The sequence below is a fragment of the Phragmites australis genome, chromosome 20, assembly GCF_958298935.1.
Source record: "Phragmites australis chromosome 20, lpPhrAust1.1, whole genome shotgun sequence".
Lineage (NCBI taxonomy): Eukaryota > Viridiplantae > Streptophyta > Magnoliopsida > Poales > Poaceae > Phragmites > Phragmites australis.
Window position 1 is genome coordinate 16,819,487 of NC_084940.1, and position 27,249 is coordinate 16,846,735.

Genomic DNA, 27,249 nt, shown 5'->3' on the forward strand with positions numbered 1-27,249 from the left:
CAGAGGTCGGTTACCGCCGGCCTGTCGGTAAGTTGAACCTTGGATGGAACTAGTTGCTAAACATCCTGGTCAAGTTCATGTATCATCTCTTGTAGAGAGTGTTGATGTTAGTTTTCATTTGGAATCATTCGCTCGTCATGAGTTAAACCCGAGAATCTACAAAAACTCACTTCATTACTAGTTTCCGGGCTCCCGTGTCTATGGAAACTCACTTCGTTGCTCTTTCTTGGTGGCACCATTCTCATGATACATAAGCAGGTGTTTCTTCCATGGAGAGGGAGGGGGATGACAAGGTCACCGTGACCGGTGACGGCATGGACACCTGCGAGCTTATGAATCTCCCAAGGAAGCAGGTGGGGCACGCTGAGATATATAGTTATGGTTTCGCCGGTGGAAGAAGGGGAGGGAGAGTCTCAGCTGCCGATCATCGTGCCACCACCTTATCATTATGGACCTTACCCCTACACCGTTTACTTTGGAGAACCTGCAAAGGAACCTGCAGCTTGTTGCTGCATCTTGTAGTGGCAGATAACAAATATTTAACTGAATCCGAATGTACCGATGGCCTGGTACGTATAGTAGATCGATATGAAAAATATAGCTGGAAAACTGAAGTTGACAAAAGAAAGGAAAAAAAAGCTGATTGTGGAGCAGTAGTATGGACGAAATAATTCGACAACGGCCAGGACGCACTGTCACTGCTGTGAAAAACCCATTTCATATATATCCATGTACCTATGTTCCATTATATAACCTGCAACTCTGTTTTAAGGTGGACCTCGGACCCTGTATAAGCTCAGCTGCTCCTTCGGAACTTTTTTTGTCTAGCTCGCATTGGAGTATATTAGGTGAATCGTAGGATACCCATCTAGAGTGTTTCTTTATCGCAACTATTCGTCTTCCCATACAACCCTATATAGGTCTTGTTTGGAACAGATTATAGGACAGCTTATTGCCAAAAAAATCACTTACGGGCTCCAAACGGCGCATTTATGGTCTGCTTTTCTCAAACGCGATTCTCACAGCCACTCCCAATTGTACTGAAACGCAGAAGCGGACAGGCGACAGTTTGTGGGAAAAGCTGGACTGGGGTTACAAAACTACCACTAAAGTTGGTGTAAAATTACCCACCAACTGCTACTGCATAAATAGCCTTTCCCCAACCTTTCTCCCAGTGCTTGGCCCCCTCCCAAGCTCTCCTCCGTCGCTCTCATCTGGGTGATTTCTAGGCTTAGGGCGCCGCCGGCCTGGACTGCACTGCCCCCTCCCATGCGCACGGGCACACGGCCATCTGGTGCCCTCCACCCGCTTCGCCATCGATCTAGCAAGCGCGCTGAACCGGGTAGGTGCCGCCGCCCCCTTCCGTCCATGGAGCCAACTCCTCCTTACGCCCTTGGTACAACACCACCGCCCCCCCCCCCCCCCCAAGGCTGAAGCCAACGCCGTGGTATGCTCCCTCCATTCATAGTCTCCTCCCTTCAATTTTTGTGTTAAAAATTTGATGCTTCCTACACTGGCAAAATTGGTAGCTTGCTCATGGTCAAATTGCTTGCTAATGGCTGGGGTTGTACATATCAATTTCTGCATGATTCAAGCATTGGTTGGATCTAGATTGTGGAGATGATTCTTGACTGGTGATGCTAGTGTCCTTGTTATTTTGTGATCGTCTATCGTGAAGTGGAGATTAACCTGTACATGTAATAACATTAAGAACTGAAGATTAGTGAGTTTGCGCTGCTTGTATTGAGTACTGTCCATTGTTCAGCAAGCCTGCATTGAATTTTTTTTCATTAGCCAGGTTTGCATGTAGATTCTTTTTAGCATGCTAGAATATGGCGTGCTGGTAGATCTAAATCCTGGCATGCAAGATTTCCCAGTTCTGCCTATGATCTATTGGATAAGCTTGCTATGGATGAATTTGTTTAGTTACCTTTTCTGTAATTTGCATCACTGCTGTAACATCCCAAAATTATAAGCTATAGTTTTTGTACAAAACTACAGGTTTAATTTCTAAGAGATCAAGTTTCTTTAAAATTTTAGAGTATAAATTGGATTCTTTAATAATTTATTTGGTGTGTTCAATCTGTGATGGTTGATTTGTTTAGTGTTAATGAATTTATGAGATTCTTTCTTTTATTTTCTTGAGTTTTTCTGTACATCAAAAATAATGTTTTATATGCATAGCATCTTGTTTTAAATTTTTAGAAAAATCGGCTTAGCCACAAGTTATAAAAATTTAACCAGATATACCTTATGATTTGTAGTATTTTGATAATTTTTGGTAGAATTTTTAGAGCGCATCTAAACAGGTTTTTAAAAATCAAAATTTTATTAGCTAAAAATAGATGCGTATTTTGCAGGCCACATTCTCTTTCTTAGCCTATTTCCTTTCCTTTGCCCAACTCAAATCGACTACCACGGCACAAGAAGCTTCGGCTGTGTTCTCCTCGCCATGCCACATCCTGTGCTCATCGTCAGCCAAGGACGAACGCCACGCCGAGCTCTGCTCACTGACGTCCCGCACAGCGCCACCTCCCATACGCTTGTCCTCCTCATCCTCATCCACTTCTCGGCAGCTAATCGAGCACACAAGAAACTAGCTAGCAGCCACGCTCTCTTTGTCTCACTCTCTTCCACCCACGCACAGAGAGCAGCAGCATGCCATCTCCTCCCACGGCTGAGCTTGCTTGCGGCCACCTTCCTCTGAGTTAGTTGCATCTTCACCGAGCGCTGCGAGTGATGGCCTTAGCCGTGCTAGAGCCCACCTGTGCCGGGTGAGATTGCGGCGGTTGCTGACTGCGCCGGTGCAACCGCCGCCTCTGTTCTCCACTGTCGACCCTGCTTCGGAGCTCGCCGCCGGTCAAGGAGCGCCCAAACGGGACTGCCTCGCTGAGCTAAAGCCGCCGCTACCCTCCCCGACCGTCTGCGTTGCGCCGCTCGCCGCCGGTAGACAGTGCTGGCCTTGGCCGTCCCCTCGCAACAAGCGGAGCCACGCCGATTTGGGGAAGCAACGCCTGCCGCTACTGTCGTCTATTGTCTCCGTCACCCGATGTGCATCCATAAAACCGTCATCCACCTCCCACGCGACGCCGCGAGAAGCTATTGTCGAGCGGCTCGGTACCGTCATCGTTAACACCGTGGCCACACTGCGCTGTGAGCACCGGCGTGGTGCGCTGTCGGCCTGGACAACCGTGCAACCCGGAGCCGCCCAGTGTGGTTCACCGCCGAACTTCTTGCTGTCGACCAGCACCGACGCGCCAACACCACCAAACCCTTCTCCAGCTGCAACGAGCAACTACGACGCCGCTCATCCCCGTAGCCTAATCACTGCACCTGCACACAGCCTCATCTTTCTTAGCCCTGTGGTGAGCTTCGAATTGTATTCCAATAGCCAGCTAATAGTCCGGTCTAACTTCTGTGCTACTGTTCATTCTTTGCTCAAAATGACAAACACTTATATAATTCATAGTAAAATAAATACAACTCTGAAAAATATGAAACCAAGTTTGTTAGTTTTATTTTGTCGTACTCTGCGTGTTAAAAATGATAGAACTCATGCGCTACTTTTTGACAATTAATTAATTAATTGAATGTGTTTCAGCTTATTTAAATCACAGTTAATTAATGCAATATTTTAAAAATGTGAAACTATTTTTATTAGCTTTATATTGCCAAGAACTAAAGTATAAAATTGCAATTTTTCATGAAAATTTCATATTAAGTTCTGTAATGGTTTAAATGTGATCAATCTTGTTTAATTCACCATTTAATCATGGAATTTCTAAAAGTCTGTGAATCCATTTCTAATTATATGTATAAATAGGGTACTTTATAAGAAAAATGTTGTCCAGCATGTTAGATGAGTTTGTCCATTATTTTAGCACATGTTTTGATCTCACATTGTTAACTTCTAAAAATCTTTGTTAGTGTAACTTTACACAAGAAAAATAAATTTCACTCATACTCCGATTAACACGATTCTTATTGCAAAATTCATCTAAAATCATGTTCTTTATTTTCATGCAGAAATACTTTGTGTTCATTGCTGTGGATTTTCTTGGATGGATTTATTTGCATCTTTCAGTGTTTATCGATCGAGTATTTGGCGTGTACGTAAGTGCGATCAATGATGAATGATAGAGATTAGAAATATCACAAAGGTGAGAGGCAAGCAATCTCTTGACCATTTTGGGTCCAGTGTTCAAATTTACTTTATGCATTGATTATAAAAATTTATTATGCATACATAGATGTTTTATAAAACTGTTATTTGGGATAGTAGTTATGACCTAATTGAATCACTGTCAACTCTCCTTGAACTTTTTAACCCTATCATTGTTGACCTAGGCTTTGGCTTGACATGATAATGTCACTTGGGTAGAACTGGACTAAGGTGCGATAGAAATGCTTAGCCCGCTGTCTACGACAATTTATTTGGCTGTCATACTATCACTTGGGATATGGAAAGATTTGTTAAAATAGTTAAGTCTTTGTTTCGATAAACTTGAGTTGTTGTTTAGATGGGGCAGGTTTATGTCAATGTGTATCGGAAGGTGAGTGTCGTCTCACAGAAGAGTGTATAGGTGGAGACCTGTTCGTGTCGTATGAGGATTGGTACCTTGTACCCGGAACTAAGGGAAACAGTACAACCACATATGTCGGTACGGATGATGGCCCTAGCTTATTAACCCGGGTAATTCTACCCTTGCTTCTTGGGAGTTTGGTGTGTATGTGTGGGTAATCCACGAGGTGGGTGTATCCGAAGGGACTCCCATGGCTATATGCGTGGGACCAAAGTTTACCGACACAACGATTAATACCCTTTGGACTACTGGGATTGCCTTTGGGGTACTTAGTCGGAGGGAATAATATTAATCGGGAGGAGCAAGGGTTAGGATTAAACGGTGTAACGGTTTTATCATGATACCCTATGTACACCCAACATGTAGAGTGTACGGTATCGACGGATACCACCAAAGGGAAGTTCATGTTTTGTGGGTAAAGTGTATAAACTCTGCAGAGTAATAAATCTATTCGAATAGCCGAGCTCACGGTCAATAGCCCCTTAGGAAAGGCTGCATGGTTTAGATTATTTGTTTTGGGATGTCGGGTTTTACTTGTTAGACACTAGTGTAAGTATTGTGTATGTCTAGATGGAGAATCGATCTTCATGGTCTGTGGTAGACATGAAGCTATTGTTGATTATTTATTTGCACTATCATTTATGTTTTGCTCTCTTTAAGTTACGTTACGAATCTATTATATTGTGTACTTTCCAAATTGTCAATGCATTTATACAAAACTAGATATGTTGGCCATCCTTAAATTCAACCTGCATTATTGTATCATTGCAATATATGTAGCTTGCATCCTGAAGTCGTTTATTCAGAAATAATGCCAGGAAATCATGGAAGCGATGATATCAGGGCTTTCTAGGATTCAACTCCCAGTCGATTGCCTGTAGGCAGGTTTGAGGCACACCCTTTGGATATTTGAATCTATTTCATTGTATTTTCCGCTGCATGTTCTTTTATATTGTAGATCGGTTGGTCATAATGTCGTAAATTTAATCCAATTAAACATATTCTCCTTGTAAAATGTATGAATGTGATATCACTGTTGTAACCGTGTGTACTTGCTACTGATCATGGGACAAGTACAGTGGAAACACAGAGTTTCGGGTAATCTAATTACCCGGAGAGTTACAACTACAAAAACTCAGATAGTTGAGGACTTTGGGATATCAAATTCAGCAATCAAACATGACAATATCTACTGTTTAGCTTGTTATTTACTGATTTTGTCTTGTTAGATGGCAAAAGCTTCAAAGATGATTGCCAAGTGGGACACATTTGCGAGCAAGGTGTGGGTAGATATATGTGTGGAAGAAGTTATAGCTCATAATAGGCCACAACAACATTTGAATGCTTTAGGTTATGAAAATCTTATAAAGAAGTTCCACAAACGCACCAAGAGACCATACACCCATGAGCAACATAAGAATAGATGGGATGCTTTGAAGAGAATGTATACATAGTGGAAGGCATTGAACATAAGAGCATCCAGTTTGGGAAGAGATCCTGTGACTGGATGCATTTCTCCTAGTGACGATTGGTGGGAAGAGTAAAATCTGGTGAGTTGTAATGCTTTCTTTACCATCAGGAAGAGTTATTAGTATTAATTGTTGGAGTATTATTTCCTTGAACATACGAGTATATGGTAATATATGCATTATTTCTTTGTTTTCAGGCTATGCCAGGCGTATCATTTTTAAAACTGTACCACTTGAACACGAGGATGAGTTGCGGATCATCTCTGAGACTATCAGTTGTACCAATGAGAGCTCATTTGTTCCAGGAGTTGGAGCAGCCCCTGCAGGAAATGGAGATGATGATGTTGTAGAGAAGGAGGGCGAGGATGCCCCTGTAGGAAGACGTGGCAAAGAGAAAAGACCTATTGCTGAAGGTTCTCCGAAGGGAAAGAAGCCAAAGAAGACGTACAGATATGGTCTTATGAAGCGGCTGGTGGATGCATACAAGAAGAAATCTGAAAGCAGTAAAAATTCTGCAACTTCTACAATGGTTGATCATGTTAGAGAGGAGATAGCTCATCTGCTAGAATCAAGGGCGGTCATTCCAAAATTCATTAGCGATGATGATGATGACTTCATGGTTGCATATGCTGCTTTGGAATTCATGAACAACTATGGTGGCTCAAGTAAGAAGAAGGCTAGGACAATACCTATCATGACTGGAATTCAGTGGGTTGAAATCCAACTCGGAGATAGTGACAAATGTTACGATATGTTTAGAATGAGAAGGTCAGTTTTTCATCGTCTCCATGACACATTGGTAAATCATTATGGTTTGCAATCAACAAGAGAACTTTGCATAAAGAAGCATTGGCAATTTTTCTGTGGACTTGTGGTGCACCTCAATCTATTCGCCAAGTCAAGAATTGGTTTGGCCATTTGACAAAAATTGTTAGTAGGAAGTTTAATGAGGTACTAGAGAGTATAACACTCTTGGTTGTTGACATCATAAGATCCAAAGATCCTCAGTTTAGGACAGTGCATTATAGGTTTCAAGAAGCTAGGTTTTGGCCTCATTTCAAGGATTGCATTGGTGCAATTGATGGGTTACACATACTTGTATCCGTGCCATTAAGTGAACAACCTAAATACATTGGACGACATGGATATTCTTCACAAAACATCATGACGGTTTGTGATTTTGATATGAGGTTCACTTTTGTTGTCACTGGTTGGCCTGGATCTGTTCATGACACTCGCGTATTGAATGATACTTTGATAACCTACAAAGATCAGTTTCCACATCCCCCAGAAGGTAATAATTTGTATGTGTTATTTTTATGATGAGTAATTAGGCATTATGCGCTATACTAACACTTATGCTATGTAGGGAAGTTTTATCTTGTTGATTCAGGATATCCTAATAAAAAAGGTTTTCTAGCATCATACAAGGGTCGAAGATACCATGCGCCTAAATTCCAACATGGTCATCATCCAGTGGGATCGAAGGAGGTGTTCAACTATGCACATTCATCCCTTCTAAATGTGATTGAGCGTTGCTTTGGAGTTCTAAAGATGAAGTGGTGTATTTTATTAAACATGCCTACCTATACAATAGAGAAGCAATCACAAATCATAGTTGCTGCAATGGCTCTTCTTAATTTTATTAGGGATAGTGCCATAGATGATGCTGATTTTGAAAACTATGATGATGACAATACAGCCTCTCAAGGTACCCAAGATACTATAGATGATGCGAGTGCTGCAATAGATGAGTCTGATATGGGTGCATTCTGTGATTCTATTGCTGCCGCTTTGTTGTCTTGATTGTTGGTTGCACACATGGAGTAGTATTTTGTTGGACTTTGTGATGTCAAAGTGCTTGTATGTCTTTATGAAAGTACTAAATACGCAAAATATCAATACCAAAATGTCAAAGAATGAAAATAATAATAACATTTACACCTATTCGGCAATCAAACAAGTCATAATATGGTTCAGGGGCATATCAGGGGCATATCAGTTATTATACACTTAGGACAGATAATCTCCACCAAAAGAATCAGGGTTGCCAAACAGCCAGCTTCTCCAGCTAGCAGATTCTCTAGGCAGTTGCTTCTCAGGAAAGCTGACTTTTCAGAAAAGCTCCCTTGAAAAAAGTTGTCCCAAACAGGGCCATTCTCTCGCCTTGCTCCCTTCCCTGACCTCCTTTACCCTTCAATGACTCATAGCTCAATTTCCCCTACCTAATCTGTGGCTCCAACCACTACTACAGAACTACATATCAGTGTCGGTTGAAAAAATGACTTCACTGCCTGTTTTTCAAACGACACTCTTTACTTGGCACTGATAGTCAGTGAATATTAGTGTCGGTTTGGAACTGGCACTGAAAGTTCTTTTCAGTGCCGGTTCATGCCTCCAACCGGCATTGAAAAAGGTTCTCGAACCCAAAAAATAAGCGAGCCGGCTCGAAAGAATCGGCTCGGCTGCCGTTCCTGCCGTCGCACCGCCGTTGTGCTCTTGCCACCGCCACCACAGCATGCTCAACACACCTGCCCTTCTTGCTTCCCTGCAAGCATTTCAGCCTTTCTTTCTCCCTCTGCTCAACACACCTTTCTTCACATTGCAGCCCATACCCAAGAATAGAGCTCAACACACCTCTCTTCACATTGCAGCCCATCCCCAAGAACAGAGCAACCATAAATGCATGAACATAATAGAGGAGAAGAATATTCATACACGCATACACAGAGTGCACACACCTGCAATTCAAGTGTACTATCATCAACCTGCATAAATCGATCACACATGCATTCACAGATTCAACCAAAACCCGAAGTTTCCACGGAGAACCCTTCCTCAATAGCTTCTCTACCCAACAACCCACCATCACCACAGACCGAGCCCGAACCATAGGTGTACCTGGCTCTGTCGCCGACCACCGCCTCCCTACTACCCCTTCGACCTCCCCTCTTCTCTGTCGCCGTTGCATGCTCAACGCACTGCCATCGCTGCCACCGCCACTGTGTTCGTTGGGGGGAGGCCAGAGGGGAGGCTAATGGGGGAGGAGGCCAGAGGGGAGGAGGCCGGAGGAGAGACCGAGAGGTGAGTGGTGACCGAGAGGATAAGGTGGACGCATGAGTGGTGATCGAGAGGATAAGGTGGACGCATGAGTGGTAATCGAGAGGATAAGGTGGACGTGTGAGTGGTGATCGAGCCGAGCGAACACCAGCGTGAGACAAAAATTCATTGCATAAAAATTCGGGTCTGATACTAGTTATTAGTGCCGATTTTTGCTACCACAGCACTTATACCCTACTAGTGTCGATTTTGACTGAACCGACATTGATGAGAAAACACTTATAACTAGTTCTATAGTAGTGGACAATGCCATCACCGCCTTGCTGCCACACCATGTCGCCGCCCTTCGCATGTTTGGCTAATGCCCCTCACACTCCCTCTAAGCCCACCCTCACCAAGCCCTCAACTTTAACCTTCGTATCTCTAGCCTCATTGAAGGCCCACTGCAACGATGATCGATTTAATTATAATTATAAATCCAATAACATGGTAAATTATATGAAGTAAAGAAAAGGAAAATTACAAGAAAAAGGAAAAAGTCCATTCTCCTGATGTTTGATTGTGTGGCCACACAACACCTTGAGGAAATAAAAAGTCTATTCAACCCCTCACCTTGCAAAATCAGATCAATCAACCCCGTATGACCTTTTTGAAGGTGGTTTCGTCACCATGACAGTTGACGTGAATACCATGTAGCGATGATTATTCAAAAATATTTGAAATAGTGGGAAGTGTATTTTCATTAACTTTTTCTTCTCCTTTCTGTTCACCCCTCCTTAGTCATTAACATAAAATAACATCCACTGTTATAAAAGGAAATAAAAAAGTGGCGGCCATGTCATCACCGACAACACCTATTATAAAAAGGGAGAAAATAAAATAGAAGAAGAAAATGGTAGGTAAAAAACAAAACAAAGTTACCACATTTTTATTTTTTTTCATCACCATGTGGCAGCTACATCAGCTGTCACAGTGGTGAAACTAGCTTCAAAACTAGCATGATGGATAGACATTTTATTTCCTAGGGGTCACGTGGCCGTATCATCGAACTTTTGAGCCGTCGTGTAAGGACAGAGTTGATGTTCCTAGCTGAAGTAGACCCAGAGAGCTCTATTCAGCGAAACATTCCGGCCCATGAAAATGGGAGTGCATTACGTGGCCCATTTGTCAGCAGCTCCACAGTCCACCACTCTCCCATTTTAATTTCCCCGTTTTTTCCTTGTTCTTCTCGCGACCACCGAACTCCCATAATCCTCCTCCGCCTCCGCAGCATCCCACCCATGGCGTCCGCCGCCACCACCGCCGCCGCCTGCCCCCTTCGCCTCATCTCCCCCTCCCCTCTCTACAAGGCCCTCCTCCCCCGCCCGCGCCCCCACCGCCTCACCCTCTCCTCACCCGTCTCCTTCCAGCGCCTCACCGCCCGGTCCGCCGCCTCCCCGTCCCCTTCCACCACCTCCTCCTCCGCCGCCGCCTCCGGCTCCGTTGATCCGGCGCAGCTTCCCCCGGAGCTCCGCGACATCGTCGGCCTCTTCCAGTCCGTCCCCGACGCGCGCACCCGGTACAAGCAGCTCCTCGCCTACGCCGCGCGGCTGCCGCCCATGGACCCGGCGCTCAAGACAGACGCCAACCGCGTCCGGGGATGCGTCTCCCAGGTCTGGGTCCACGCTGAGCCGGAGGACGACGGCGGCTCCCCGGGCTGCCGCGTCAGGTTCCACGCCGACTCCGACGCGCAGCTCACCAAGGGCCTCGCCGCGCTGCTCGTGCTGGGCCTCTCCGGCGCGCCCGCCCGGGACGTGGCCAGGGTACCCTTGGAGTTCATCGAGCTGCTCGGGATCAGGCAGAGCCTCTCGCCGTCCAGGAACAGCGGTCTGCTCAACATGCTCAACCTCATGAAGCGCAAGGCGCTGGAGATCGCTGACGCCGGTGGTGTCGCAGAAGGGAGCCAACAATCGGTCCAAGAGGTTGCTGAACCGCGCAGCGATGGCGTGGAGAAGAAAGAGCCTGAATTTGCGGCTTTCGGTGTGCAAGAAGAGAAGTCGGAGGAGGAGAGGTGCGACGAGGAGGAACAATTGGAGGAGGTGCCATCTGATGTAGCGGAAGGAATTGGTGCTTCTTTGGTGAGTGGGAGGAAGGAGAGGATAAGAGAGAGTCTGGAGAGGGGCCTCTCGCCGGTGGAGCTGGAGATTGAGGACATATCGCACCTCCATAAGGGCCATGCCGGGGTGGCTGGGAGCAAAGGGGAGACCCATTTCAATGTGCGGGTGGTGTCGAAGGAGTTTGAGGGGAAGAGTCTGCTTAAGAGGCACAGGGCCGTGTATGATCTACTGCAGGATGAGCTCAAGACCGGGTTGCACGCACTGTCGATCGATGCAAAGACTCCATCTGAAGTTTAGGTACTAGCTTACCATGAAAAACATGTTCTTTTGTCAGACCTACATGATTTTGAGAACTTATACTTTGTTTGTAGACAATCTCTTACCAAAATAAGATGGTTAAGCATGATATATGCATAATATTGCATTTGTTCAAGGCTGTCAAACCTTTCTGTCACATATCGAAGCATTTAGTTTGCAGTATGTGTTTTGCATTGTGTCAAATTTTGCCTCAGCTATTTAACCTAACATTTAGCATGACTGATTTGGTCAAGGAATTAGCTGCCCCAGATTTGAATTTAGTGACTGAATTCAGATGCCTATCTGAGTGGAATCTTGTCAAATATTTGGCAGCAAATCAAATGTTTGCCAATTCTGGTCAACATGATTGAAATAAGGCAACAATTGGCCGCCAACTAAAGACCGGCTATATAAAAAGGAGTAATTTTTTTACGAACATAGCAAAATTTCGCTTCAGAGAGGTACACCAGAAAAGAGGGAGGATATAGAATCAGTTATTTTAAGACATATTTCAAAAGGAGTTCTTCACGTTTCTTTTTCCAAAACAATTGAACTGCACCATCCAGATAGATTTTTTGGGGGAATAAGATGTTTATGTAAAAGATTTATAACCATCCCGTGTTAACCTTCCCCTTAAGCACCCATTGATTTTGATCCTGTGTATGCCACACGTAGGGATTAAAACTTGTTCAAGTGGCATACATCCCTCCCACCGCAGGTGCACACACAGACACTCATTCCAAAATGTTAATTTGTGTTTGACTAGGGATAAATGGTGCAGTGTTTCTGTTGTTGAGTTCTTGACCTAAAGTTTAGTTCATGTGAATTTTTTTTTCTTTGAAAAGTTTCCTTTCTTTTATTCTTTAGGCCTCATAAGGTTATGTTGCGATTCGCAAAACTGCTAGAATCTATTATGAGAAATTTGGAATATACTGAGCTCATATTTAGCTGAAGTTATGTAGTTTTTCAAAAGCGACAGTTAATTGAAAAATATGATATTTTTAACATTTGTCCTGATGATATGCTAAACATATAAAAAAGGTGATATGTTTTACCTAACCTTTTAGAGTTAATTACTTTATCAGTCATTACTAGTTTCCTGATATATTCCGTAATGATATGTTCTGACGAAATAAGGAACATGTAATCTTCCTTTTTCATTCAAAATAATGAAACTTGCTAATTTTAGTTTGAACAACCTAAATACCAAAAGAAATATAAGGTGCTCACATACCTAATTGTTGGGAGAATAGTACCACGCTAACCCCCTTTGATTTTGGCCGGCCTTTGCCAACCCCAAGAACAGGAAGCGATTGGTGACGCTAGCGCTTTCTTTGGGCTATTTGGTCGTAGATATGGAACCAAAGGGCGGCAACGGAGTGGAGCCCAAAGGCTAAATCTCTAGGAGGTCAAGGACCACTGAAGGAGTCAATGAGACCCGAAGATTTAGCTGATGTGGAGTGAGGAGTCCAAAGGAGCGAAGCCCGAAGAAGATCCGAAGGTTTGACTTCTGAAGGCCAGGGGATTGACATGCCGAAGGCCTCACCGATCGAAGATAGGCATAGGGACGGTACGTCCTGTACATGTACAATGACTGTAATACCTCGAGAATATTCTAAGAATATTTTAACAGATGGGGTACCAATGTAATGTAAACCTAGGTGGTTGAGGTATGACTATAAATACCCAACCCCTTTGGTGTAATGAATGATGAATCTCAGTTCCACCCTATACTTGTTTACTGTGCTGTGATCCGGATTCCCATGATCACAACACTAATGTTATGATATTGTTAAACCATAGTGTAAATGATACTTTAACATTGTTCTACACTCCACAGTAATTCTAAGCACTTGGGAATAAAATATTGGTTTCACTTATCACAAAGAATTACACTTAAATACCTAATTAGTTGTACCTGGTAGCGTTGAAATTTTTCGTTCTATGTTTAATATGGAAGTGAACAAAAGGCAGGGATCCCATACACACTATGGGTGGTTGATGTAATAACCCCTTTTCACACTTTACACCAGTGACTTAGGGATCTTTCGACATTTGTAAAAGTTGAATCAAGGTAGACCAAATTGAATAGATTAAAGACAACATTCGGCAGCTTGTCGAAGTCTGCAAATATCAAGGACAAGATTCTCAGGAATTTGAAATTTGCAAATGCATTCTCGAGATAACCTGGTGCTACATCCTTATAAAATGTACTAAAGGTCTGGATCTTTTCTGCACCTACAACTGCTTCTATAGCACATCCCCACCTTTAAGTTATGTGACAAAATTACTGCTGTCCTCAGTTATGTAACAAAATTACTGCTGTAAATCTCTGCACTAGTTTATAAATTGCTTCCTCTATTTTGGCTTATTCCTTGAAGACTATTCCTGGAAGGAAACGATTTCAATTTCGGATTGCAGAAGGGTTTTGCAAGGAAAGGAAGTAGATAATACACTGGAGGTAGCTGTGTAACAATAGTAGTACCTCAGATGAGCTTGCTGACCTTTCTCAAGTAGTAGAGACAAATGTGTAAGAGGGAAATTGTACGAAACGCACAATGGCTTCACTAACTGTTGAGAGTAAATGGACACGAGAAATTTGCTGCCCCTCCGTGTATTATATTATGATCTTCTTGTCACTAAGCGCGGTGATGAAGCATGCCAAGTTGAGCAGATCTAATTGCTTATTCCGGGAGTTCAGTGTACATAATACCCAACAATTTGGAGTAAAGTCTATTTAGGTAGTGTTTGGTTCGTGAGACGGGATGGGACGGAGCGGATATATTCTGTTTTTAAGCTGTTTGAATGAAGAACGGCGGGATAGAATGGTTCAGAATCAGAGAATATTCTTCAAAAATTCGGGACGAAGCCGTTTCAAAAAAACGGTAGAACGCAACCGTTCCACTTCGAGCGTGACACTGACGGTAGATCCAAGGTACTAAAATAAATTTGTTTTATTCCACCCACTAAACAAACATCTATATATGAATAGAATCATCCCATTCCCAAATATATGAATGGAATCATTCTATCTCATCTCACTCTCCAACTAAACACTACTTTAGTACCTCCGACTATAATACCAGGTTCTCAACCTCCCTATTTTTTCGAGACCAAAACATTTCCCCTTATTACAAGCCACAATTTACATTGTGAAATCTTCCATCTCAAAGATTTATTCATAACATTAAATGGACATACGCAGGCAAGGGCATTGTGGCCAATCTGGGATACATCACATGGATTTACAGGTATTCATCCATCTCCTGCCTTTGATGTTTTGAAGCTTGCACATAACCTTCATCAGAAAGCTATATAATCTGAGGCTAACAAATTTTCTGTGCAACAGGCTCAGAAGTCATCTTCATCATGCTGCGACAGCAAGTTAATCACTAGTACCCACTTCGTACATGCAGGTCATCAGGCAGAGGGCCAAAACTTGGTGCTACACTTCCTCGAAAACACATGGATTTTATATTGCTTCAATACAAAATTGATCTAACATGGAGAAAGAAAGGATAAATTAAATTCTGCTGACATTTAGTTTTTGGTCCTTGCTTATGTATTTAGATTGAAATCTCCTATTACTCATGCTGTTTTCAGATATAATACATATCTTCTTGCAATGGAATTGTATTCCGTAATATATAAATTGATGATTTCGAGATTCATTTGACTACCTTTCACTTATGTCCCATCATTTTGCCATCATATATCGACATTTTACTGGCAGGTAATTTATGTTTAGGAGCAAGTGCATCTGGATGTGGGAGTTGAGAACATGATCCGTTGGAATAGGATACCTGGTTGGCAAAGGTTTCATTACAAAAAAGTTTGGTTTTATCTGGTTTAACTGGAACAGATTGATGATTGCTACTCGAGTCATTTCCTGTAATATGGATTTGTATATATGTGTAGCCTTCGGTTGGGAACTTGCTGCTCATCGCTACTTTTTTTCTTCCTCGCTCTCGGTCTCTGTTGTGCTCGTAAGAAAGCTCTGGGTGCACTACTAGTTACGATAATTAAGACGGTTAATAAGAGCTATAGTGCAATTTGTGTTCATCCTTGGATACTAAGCAACATACTAAAACGATATGTAGCTGACAACCAAGACAGTACAATACTTTATCACCATCTGATCAATATCTTTGTATAGCACACATGATCATATTTTACACAAATTTTGTATCCAAACATATTTTAACACGCTTTACTCATAGTTTTTCCAGAATTTTCTGAAGTGCACAAAGTGCAAATTCCAAAGGGGGTGTCGCTACACCCTGGTTTAGTCTTTCCCCTACTTAAATCTGATCAAACGATTTGATTTTACTTTGTTGTGTGCTGTAAATATATATCAACCTTGACGTTTTACAAATGGAATCAAGGATTGTATTACACCAAAGACGTCTAGGATGAGTCAATATATGTTAACATTAATTATTTGCCCACAATGTTTTACTGTTTTACCAAAGGTCTGCAGGAAAGGCTTCAACATACTTGTACTCGTTTGACTGCTTTCGAACAAATGGAACACAGCAGGATCTTCCGTAATCTGTACAAAACAAAATAGACTACACTGATGTATCTTCATGAATCAAGAAAGAAGACCTGCAGATGGAAGCAGCTAAGGGAAGTTGTTTGTTGCCTTCGGGAGTGATGGATGTAGTTTGTCCTAGCAGATGCACTTCTCATTGTTGCTATGTACCAACAGTTGAAGTTGTTATCAGGTGTAGCATAGGTTTAAAGGTCTGTTTATTTTTTACTGTAATTCTAACAATGCAGATTTTGATTCTCACGATCTGAAATCTAGATTGTAAAAATCTGAATTATACAATCTAAAATAAACAACACTAGATTATTAGAATCTCTCTTCTATCTCCTCCCCTACAGACTCGCTCTCTCCCTCCTGGAGTTTCTCTCTCTGCTTCCGCCATTGGAGGCCGAAGTTCGCCATCGGCTGTTGCCTGGGCGGCTGGCCACGACAACGATGACGGAGGAAGGTGTCCGGCGGCGTGCCGCATCCACAGGAGGTGGCGGATGATGCTGGGAATGGCAGGAACGGAGCAGCAAGCTTTGGTTGCTGGTAGCAAGGAGGAAGTCGACAGCGAGCTCAAGTGAGTGAGGAGGTCATCTAGAGGACGCTTCACGTGTTCCCAAGGTCGAGGAACTCGTTTTGGGTGCCAGCGGAGGCGGATGACAACGAAATGGGCTGGCGACAGAGAGTGTGGATTGACAATAGAGGTCTGCTATTAGCAGTCGTGCAGAGCGAAGAGGAGGAGGAGGGAGGTTGGGGAAAAGGGAGAGGGAGTCGGCGCGGATCTCTTGGAACGAAGGCTTGCACGGAGAAGGCCGACGGCGGATCGATTCAGCGGCTGCGGTGGCGGTTCACCGGAATTGGGAAGAAGAGAGCTCGACGACTCAATTCTTTTGGTGGGGAGGAGGCAAGGAGAGAGAGGAAGAAGATGGAGGGGTCGTCCGGTGGTGGGGACTCCGCTTGAGCTTGGGATGAGCGAAGGGCGGCGGTTGTCATAGCTTGAGGTGGCTGGCGCATTGAATGCATCGTTATCCACGGGGTGAGGTGGCTAGAGTAGAGGTGGTCGCGAGGCTTTGGTGACGGTGGTGGTCACGGCATGCGAGTCAAAGCTATGCTGCATGAGGTGGTTCGGGTTGTGTCGTCGCGATGTGCGAGAGGCCTTGTCGAGATGGTGGCCTGGTAGGGAGGAGAGGGCGGCGGCACCTTCGATGGAGAAAGAAGTGAACCATTATTTTGTAATGATATGATGGGTAAATATGTGTCACAATCTGTTAGAAACAATATTTTTCTGGATTGTGGATTGTGGCATAATCTGATCTCAAATTGTGAATTATGGATTGTAGAATCACCCTATTTGTTTTAGATTATGATTTTAGAAGCTAAAATCCACAATCAGAATCAAAAACAAAAATGCCCTAAGTTTCTCCTTGATTACCAGATGTTAAGTCCATGCTTGTGCAGCTTAGCTGCTAATCTTCATTCAAATTCCCTTACTATGAAAATACACAACTCTTCTACACGTTCTCGAATAAAGTGGATCAAGAACCTATATGCACTTTTTTGAACTTGAAGTGACATGCAATTTTTCTTATAATTAATTTATCATAGTTAGACCATCTCTAGTAAATACTCTAAAAATTCATCCCTATAATACTATTTTTGTAGCCTTGTTTTTCAAGAAATTTACTCAAATGATTGTACCACATTCTACTTGACTGTATCAATCCATATAGCGACTTTTTCAATTGTACGCTATAAAGGTGTCTATTTTCTCTATCCTAATTCGGTAATGGTATTCCTTCAGGTATCTTCATGTGAATATCTGAATCAGGGCTCCCATAAAGATATGCGGTCACAACATCTATCAATTTAATTTTTAACTCCAGGTTGATTGTCATTGATGTTAAATATCTAAAGGTAATACTACCCATCATTAGGGAATAGGTTTCTTCATAATCAACATATGATCGTTGAGTGAAACCTTGTGTCACTAGTCGTGCTTTGTACCTCACAATTTAATTCCTTTCATTCCTCTTACGAAAAAAAATCAATTGTATCTTACTAGTTTGATGTGTGGAGGTGTGCGGCATACTGACTCAAAAACCTCTCTTTTGTTCAGGGATAACAGTTCAGTGGTTATTGCCTTCTACCAGTCTTCCCAATCTGACTTCATTCTGCATTTAGTGAGCGATACAGTCTTAGGGTCAGGATCTATTATTGTGGTAATTTTATTTTTGAAGTATGTGTCAACTATTATGCTTGCTCTATTCCAAGATTTTCCTGAATTCACATAGTTTATTGATACTTTATGGGCTGCACTTTTAGGTACTTCTACATCTTGCTCTTTACAATTTTTTATTGTTGGAGCAAGGTTCTTTAGTTTACCAGTGTCGATTTCAGTGCGCACATTTTTGTTGATTTTTTTCTGTGTTGGAAGATTCAAATCTGGTATGCCTACTTCCTAAGGTTCCATACCATCACCAGGTCTTAACTGGCTCCCCTTCTTTTTCCTTTGGGGCATTTTTGCGATCGGTTGTGGTAAGCTCTCATTTCCTACTTTTGTCAAACATCTTCAGCAATTTGGTACTTAAGGAACAAAATTTCTTGTCCTTTTATTATTTTTCAGAGCTCCTAGGACGAGATAAGGGGTACCTTCTTTTGGTACTTTCACCCTCTCTAGTGCATTGCATGCAAGTACATGCAACTTAGTCATGTTCTTCAAATTACAAAAATGATCATGCAGATCTTTTGCTAATTTCTGCAAATTGATAATTTTTTGTACTTTATCATTTGCTTCACTAGTGCGAGGATCATGTGCCACAATTCCTTTCGCCTGCCATATAATTTCCCAATATTTTTTATCCAAGGGTATATTCTCCCCTTAATGACAAAAATTATTTTCATAAAAAATACAGTCAGCGAAGCGGCCTATATGTGGATTTTCAGTTGTTGGTTCTAAATATCGGATTATAGATGTAGTTACATAACCGACATATATTCCAACTTTCTGCAAAGGTACCATAGCGGTTCGTTGTGGTGGCGGTATTGACATATAAACCATACATCCAAATTTGCGTAAATGGGAAATCTTCAAAATTACCTCTTGCACTAGTTGCATAGGTGAATGGATGTTATATGAGGATGGTCTATAATTAATGAGAGCTGTCGTATGTAAGACTGCATGTCCCCAACATGTAGCAGGCAAATTACATTACTGCAACAAATGTCTAGCAATAAACTTTATTTTTTTTATCAGTGCTTCGGCTAGTCCATTCTCAGTGTGGACTAAAGATGTCTAAATAGGCCGTGCAACATGGGCCGGCCCGAGGCATGACACTGTTGGCACTGCCCAAGCACAGCCCGGCCCGAGCCTAGATGGGACATGCCGACACGGCACAAGGCCCCGGGCCGTGCTTGGGCCGAGTGCGTGGCACGGCAGGCTGGCACAGCCCGGCTCGGATATTTCGGACCAGCACGGGCACGGGCAGGACCTGGCACACCACGACACGGCCCGGGCACGTGATGGCCCAGGAGTCACGGCCCAACGCGTAGGCTCGACATACGGTGACCCAAGCGGCACAGCCAGGCCAGCACGGCACGGCGCGGTCGGCGCGCGGGGCACAATCCAGTGGGCGCGCGGCGGCACGGCCGGCCTGGCACGATACGGCCTGGCGGGCATGCCTGGACCGGCAGTAGCCATTGCGGGCACGGCCGGCACGCGGGGGCACACGGGTTAACGGGTTAAACAGGTCGGGAATAGCCCGTTTAACCTGTTAACCCGATATTTTTGAATCTTATAGCCGTTTTGTGACCGTTTGAGCTCCAAAAAATTCAATTGTTTTTGTCAAAATCACCATTTTTCACCTATAAATAGAGGACCACCCTACCCTTCCATTCCACACTAATAACACCATTTTCTCTCTTGTTTTCTCCTCTCATTCTTGTCTCAAAGTTCTTGAGAATTAGCGATAATTTGGCAAAATTAGTTTGAATTGTTGCAAAAAATCCGAGCAACTCCAAAACCATCATCCTGCTAACCTGTTGTCTTGAAGTTGAAGAAATCTTGGTGATTTTTTTGCATTGTTGTTTAGTCTTATTTTATTATTAGTTTTATTACTTGATTATTTCTAACTCTGAATATTTGCATTTTTTAGTGCCATTCGACATTGATCATAGATGCCGGTGATCATTATATATCCATCGATCATGATTTTTTTCTCCAAGGACTCACAGGGGACTACAGCCCCTTTGATACTAGTGTTGCAGGTGATGATGGACCCGACGGTGAACCTCCAGTTGGTTCACATGCAACTGATGCAGCAACACCTCCATCGTCAGGCTCTACAAATACGCACACATTAGCAAGCACCGGCTCTAAAAGATCAAGAGCCGGTACTTCCGAAGTTTGGCAAGACTTTGAAAGGTTCTACAAAGAGGAAGATGGGTAAGTGTCAGGTATGCTAGGTATTATATTGGCAAACATGAATTATCTGCAAAGCCCTCGGGTGGAACGGAGTATTTGAAGAGGCACACCACAAGTTGCAAGCGAAAGAGTGGAGCAGCCATGAAGCAGACGGTGTTGCAGTATAACCCTGACAGCTCTGTTTGTCATTGGGAGTACGACTCCGTCAATGCTCAAAAAGAGCTATGTTGCTTCATTGCAAGAGTGGATCCACCACTCAATATTAGTGAATCTACTGCATTTGAAGATTACAATAAGCAAGCTCATAATCCCAGGTTCATGCATGTTTCTAGATAGACAACTAGTAGGGATATGGTAAAATACTACAATGCGTGTCATAGCAAGTTTAAAGAAATGTTGCAAACATGTACATTTTCAGTTGCTTTGACCTCGGACATATGGGCAGGTAGGGCTGGAGAGGATTATCTTAGTGTAGTTGCTCATTTTGATAATAATGATTGGGAATTAGAAAAGAGAATAATAGGTTTTCGGTTGATTGACAACGTGTATACCAATGAAAATATTGCTGACAAAATATCTCAAGTAGTTGCAGACTTTGATCTCACAAATAAATATTTTCTATCACTTTAGATAATGCTGGTGCAAATTCTAGAGCAATGGATATTCTTACTCCGTTGTTTAGTACCTATGCTGAATCTTTCTTGTTACATCAACATTGTGCTTGTCATATTATCAATTTTATAGTAAAATTCGGTTTGAAGAGGTTGTCACAATACCTAGACGATTTTCGTACTGCAATATCTTTTATGAACTCCTCTAACCAACGAATTGCAGCATATAAACAGTACTGTGTTGCAATGGGTGTGCGTCCACGTAAGTTTGCTGTGGACACGCCGGTGAGACGGAACTCTACTTTCTTGATGCTCAAAAATATTATACCATATAAAAGCACATTTGGTGTGTTTATTCATACATATTATCATCAGCATGGGGGTCAAACTTTACTCACAGAAGCGCATTGGTATGTTGCCAAAAAGATACTAGAGTTTCTTAATTTCTTTTATGATTCAACTGTGAGTTTATCAGGAGTTTATTATCCAACATCTTGTTTAGTAGTGCATAATATTGTTGAAATTGCTACTCATTTAAACAACTATTAAAATGACAATCTTCTAAGAGATTGTTTAGTTCCTATGAAATCTAAATTCTTAAAGTATTGGAAAGAAATTCCTTTGTTGTACGACTTTGCCTTTATTTTAGATCCTATAGCTAAAATTATAGCTTTCTGTAGAGTTCTCGCAATTCTAGGTGATGCTCTTGGCCATGATTATTCTAATTATTATACTAATGTTTGTTCTAAGCTATTCGAAGTTTATAGTGAATATGAAACAAAGACATGGTTGCGGATAGATAATCGACATACATGTGACCACTTCGAGGATGCGTCTATCAATACCATAAAGTACCGAAATGGGCCAAAGGGAGGCTGAATAGGACCACAAATATCCCTCTAGATTCGGTCTAGGAATAAAGGGATTTCATCTTGTACCTTCAAGGTAGACGGTCTTATAATTAATTTTCTGGTAGCACATGCAGGGCATACAAAATTTTCATGATTCGAAAAATTCTTCATATTTATGTCATGATCTCGTGAGTTAGTAATTATGTTCCTCATCATTCTAAGATCAGGGTGACCTAATCTATCTTGTCATAGGGAGAATAATTCTGCACTATGAAACACAGTCTTCAAGGTAGTGAACACTTTAGGTACTTTAGTGCGAGTGTAATACAAGCCACTGCTCATGGAGGGAAGTTTTTCTAGAATTCTCATTTCACTATCACACTTAGTAATGTGTAGGTACTCTCTACCATCTTCTTCACCAAATATCTTTAAAACTTAAGAGATTTCTTGTAGATTCAGGGTACAATAATGCTTCTTCGATGTGCAAAGTAGTTCCTATAGGTAGTATGAATGTGACTCTTCCAAAACCTATTATGCATGTATCACTTCCAGTGATAGTCATCACCTTTGTAGAGCTATTTCTAATAGACTGAAAATACATATTTTCTTTTAAAATGGTGTTTGTTGTTCCACTATCCATAATACACACTTTCTCCATGCAGGTGCCACACATATTCTATAAATAAAGCATTCAATCATTCACATGTGAGGAAGTAGCAACAAGATTAAATGCTTTATTAACTATCAAAAATTATTGTTTGCAGCTAAGATTGCTCTTCTAAATCACACATTTATTCATTCAATCCTCCTAAATTTAGCAAGTAAATAGCTAATTACTCTAATTCTAGATAGAGTTTGCAAAATATTCGACCACTTCATGTTCAATGGCTTCCTTTTTTGCTTCATCCTTTAGAGCATCTTCTATGGTAGCGGAGGAAGGCAAAGTAGAAGCCTCTGCATTCATCATTGGGAGGTCTTTTACTACCGGTGTAGGAGCGTCATCAACTTCTATGTGAGATGCATCCCTTTCAACTGTGACTGCTTTATCCTCTTCCATCCCCACTGCAATGGTGAGGTGTTCTTCTGTCTGCTCCTATTTCTTCTTCCGGTATGTTTCCATAACATGCTTTGGTGCTTTGCAGATTTGGGACCAATGGCCCCAAACACCGCACGTATAGCATGCCTGGTTCTACTCACCATATGGCTTGACTTCTTTCTTTGTCTTTCCATTATCATCATCAGGCTTGACTTTGTCTACCACCACTTTCCTTCATCCCTTCCCCTGCTTCTTATTGTGGTTCTTGCACGTTTTGAAAGAGCTGTGATTGACTTCTAGTCCACTGCTCTTCCCTTGCGGCTGGGATAAGAAATTCTTGTTTATGACTTCGTCATAAACTTTATGGAGTTGTAACACATCAATTCCTTCAGAATATTTCTTATAATTTGATTGACGGTAATTGCGTGCAGATTCTACCGTATTTGGGTAGAAAGTGGAGAGAGTCTTCTCAATTTTCTCCTCTTCTGTGATCTCTTACCCATAGAGACACAGTAGTATGCAAATACAGTACAGCGTGGAGTTGTACTCTCTGTATAGCATGCCTGGTTCTACTCACCATATGGCTTGACTTCTTTCTTTGTCTTTCCATTATCATCATCAGGCTTGACTTTGTCTACCACCACTTTCCTTCATCCCTTCCCCTGCTTCTTATTGTGGTTCTTGCACGTTTTGAAAGAGCTGTGATTGACTTCTAGTCCACTGCTCTTCCCTTGCGGCTGGGATAAGAAATTCTTGTTTATGACTTCGTCATAAACTTTATGGAGTTGTAACACATCAATTCCTTCAGAATATTTCTTATAATTTGATTGACGGTAATTGCGTGCAGATTCTACCGTATTTGGGTAGAAAGTGGAGAGAGTCTTCTCAATTTTCTCCTCTTCTGTGATCTCTTACCCATAGAGACACAGTAGTATGCAAATACAGTACAGCGTGGAGTTGTACTCTCTGGCATGCTTGAAGTTACAGAAATGGAGTTAGACCCATTCTTGCTCTATGAGAAGCTTCATCGTGTACTTAAGGCACTCAAAATGCTCTTGCAATCCTTAGCGCTAGTCATTGCCATGTACTCATCCTTCAAAATGGGAGAGAAATGGTGATGATGAAAATGAAGTGCATGATCATTCTTCTCCTTCGTGGGAACCATTGCACTACTTGTTCCCAGGCCAATGGTAACGCGGAGTCTTTTCGCTCCAAGTCTTTTTTTTCCCTATGTTTGTGTAGTGATATTATAATCAATGTATGAGACTTTTGGGTTAGTCTAAATCATCTTTCACAGTCAGTCATACCAGGAGGGAAGTTAATCAACACTGTAGCTAAAATGATGATTCATTTGCTGAACGAACCTAACAACACGAAACCTGCTAAATGTGTACTGCCATTAAGAGATGTGGTGAGTTTTCCTTTTTTTTGTCTCTATTTTTTCCAAAATGACACAACATAAATTTTTAATTGCTTGATTTTTTTTTTGCTATTTTCTACGTGCACTATCAACTGCTGAAAGGCGAAATAGATTATGGGGATGTTAAGAGGGCATTCAGGAGAGGCTTAACCCATCGCGACAAATCTAAATTGGTTAGTTCTTTTTTTGAATTTTTTCTTTTTCTCCCACTATTCATGAGGGTCTTAAGATTTGTGGCATTTTTCAAACACATTATGCTTTTGTCCTTTTTTCAGGTAACGTCTCCTGTACTTCAGAAGTGGGAGGTCGAGGGTCTACATGAAGAAGTTGGGCACTATTTTCCACTGGCCTTGAACTTACGGGAACGACGGTTTGAGGTCCTTGACTCAATGAAGTCTCTAGCCAATGACAAGCTGAGAAGTTGTCGCAACACTATCATATCTGCAATCAAGTATATGTGGCTTACATATTATCTAGAATCAAAGAAGAAGATAGACGACTATGAGCTAATAGGTATCGAGGTCCCATTGCAAAACACACATGTAAGTTATCATAATGCAACTTGTTTTATTCATGTGGTAATGTGTACAGATCCTTTTTTGCAGACATGACTATGGTTTTCATGTGCTTATGCATTGTGAACACTAGGGTGGTCGTATGCTACTCACATTTAAGGAAAAGGATATGCCAAACATGCGCAAGCTATTGACATATAGGTGGCTGAGTCACCCTAAAAATATGACGCGCTGGAAGACGAAGCTCAACATCATTTAGGTAACAACATCTCTTTTTCAATTTTTTTCCTACCTTCTGAAATGTAACTTTTTAAAAATATTTTAACCTTGAAGAAAGCAAAATCCATTACATCTACAAGCATGATTGTGGGGTAGCACAAGTAACATTTAACTTTGATGATAAGCAAATTATTAGTCTGCACAAAGCAGATTAACATAAACTCTTTTAAGCAAAAAAAACATTAACATTGATGATAAGAAAATTCTTAGTTTGCACAAAGCAGATTATTAGTCTTCATAAAGCAAATTAACATAATCCTTTAATTAAGCAAAAGAATTACTTTGATGATAAATAAATTATTAGTTTGTGCAAAGCAGTTTACTAGTCTGGACAAAGAAGATTAACATAATCCTTGAAGAAAAAAAATTAGGGATATGCAATTTCCAACCAAAAACCAATTTTTTATTGCATACAACTTAAATGTTGGAAAGCAAATATGAAGCAAACTCTAATGCATACAACATTGGCAAACAAGCTCCTACTACCTCCTCTTTCCCCTCTATCATCAACCTAAATTAACATCCTACTGTCATGTGAATAGTTGAATCTCTTTGCTTGGAATTCTTTTTGTTATTTTATCAGGACATTTCACAGCATTATGATTCTCAAAATGACAAATGCTGCATTTATTTGTTATTTCTCGTTGGTTGTGCATTGTTTCCGTTAGACAACCTCTTTGACTTCTTCCGCCCTTTAGTTATTGATTTTGGCAAATTCCTTACTATTATTAAACTACCAGGCTTAGAAGCATCTTGTAGATTCATAGCAACATGCACATTTGCTTTAGGACTAGACCAAGTAGCTGTAGGGCATGGAGTAGGAAGTGCAGGGGTCATAGCTGTATTAAACAGAGGCATAGATGCATTTGCAACAGCAGGCGCACTATGGTTATTGCTAGGGCCAGTAGTTGTCTTCTTCCTCTTCCTCTTTCTCTTCTTTAGATCTTTAAGTTCAAATTGCATCAATTTGTTCACCAATATCTGCAACAACTATCTCGCCTCAACAACCTGAGTGTTATCAGCATTTTCTTGTTGAATATCTTCTAAATGTGCCTAACATCAGAAATACTAGGGGAATCTTGCTGGATAGGTGGAGGCTTGGTGCAATTTTTTGGATTGATCTCAATTGCATCTTCATTACCTCTAAAGATGAAATTATAGTCAACAACAGGCGACAGCAGGTTCAGATCCATCCTTGTATGATTTTTTTTTCTTTTTTCTTTGTTCCTACGAGAACATGGAAGATAAAATTGCACAATATTTTTTTTATTACTCAAATATTTGCTTTTTCTACCTACAGAAACGCTTTAATAGTGCATATCTTCATAAGCAAGAATCATGCATACTTGCTTTTTAGTAGTAACCCGTGCCTTACAATTATACATGTTGAATAAGCATGTTTGTGTTGCAGTACATGTAACTTATATCATTGGAGAAAGCAACAAAATTGATTTGGAAAAGTAAATTCATATACAAATCAGGAGCAAGCTTCGTGCAGCATACTCACGTATTTTTGTGTTTTTTTTTTCACTAGCAATCATGCATGATATATGTGCATACATTCTGCATAACAATGTTGAATCATGCATGTTTCATAAGCAACAACTCTGGAAACTATTGCTTTTACATTTTTTTGCCCTTTTTACCTGATTCCTTATAACCCCTTTTTCTTTTAGATCATACAACATCTGAAAGCAAATCTGGGGTTTGTCCTAGTTTTTAGTACAATATTTGTTTTTTAGGCAAATATAATGTACTCATTTAGACTGATTAACCATTCAGATGAGAAAATATGCACAAAATTGTTAGGCAAATATAATGTGTTAATTCAAAGAAGCAAATATGCAGAAAACTTACAGGTTTGATTAAGCATTTAGAAGATGCAAATTTTAATAAACTGTAAGGCAAATCTATTATCTTCATTCAGATTGATTAACCATTTTAGAGAAGCAAATAGCCAGAGACTAATGAGAATAAACTTTTTTTCTTTTTTTGCTAAATGTGTTTTTTTTTGTAGAATCTACATTAAACAGGGGTAGGGATATTTCATTCTCATTGCCTTTTTTTCCCACTTG

At 41.4% G+C, this 27,249-nt stretch overlaps 1 protein-coding gene and 1 long non-coding RNA gene across 10 annotated transcripts; both read left to right on the forward strand.

The window, feature by feature from the left end:
• Positions 1 to 3,684: 3,684 nt before the first annotated feature.
• Positions 3,685 to 7,753, forward strand: LOC133902068 (uncharacterized). The gene is made up of 4 exons (XR_009906823.1): positions 3,685 to 4,160; positions 5,390 to 6,133; positions 6,250 to 7,346; positions 7,422 to 7,753. It is a non-coding gene; the product is annotated as an uncharacterized LOC133902068 (long non-coding RNA).
• A 2,532-nt stretch (positions 7,754 to 10,285) lies between these two features.
• On the forward strand, positions 10,286 to 15,437 carry LOC133901746 (sufE-like protein 1, chloroplastic/mitochondrial). 9 transcript variants are annotated; one of them, XR_009906763.1, is made up of 4 exons: positions 10,286 to 11,505; positions 14,711 to 14,756; positions 14,855 to 14,921; positions 15,239 to 15,437. XR_009906763.1 is itself a non-coding variant. In XM_062343217.1 (2 exons), exon 1 carries the CDS (start codon positions 10,393 to 10,395, stop codon positions 11,503 to 11,505), a length of 1,113 nt encoding a protein of 370 aa, XP_062199201.1. In that variant the 5' UTR covers positions 10,286 to 10,392; the 3' UTR covers positions 15,239 to 15,437. The 9 variants fall into 9 exon arrangements, 7 of the variants coding, with proteins under 7 accessions (XP_062199201.1, XP_062199204.1, XP_062199200.1 ...); XR_009906764.1 differs by having other exon boundaries at positions 14,855 to 14,889; XM_062343217.1 differs by lacking the exons at positions 14,711 to 14,756; positions 14,855 to 14,921.
• The last annotated feature ends 11,812 nt before the right edge of the window (positions 15,438 to 27,249 follow it).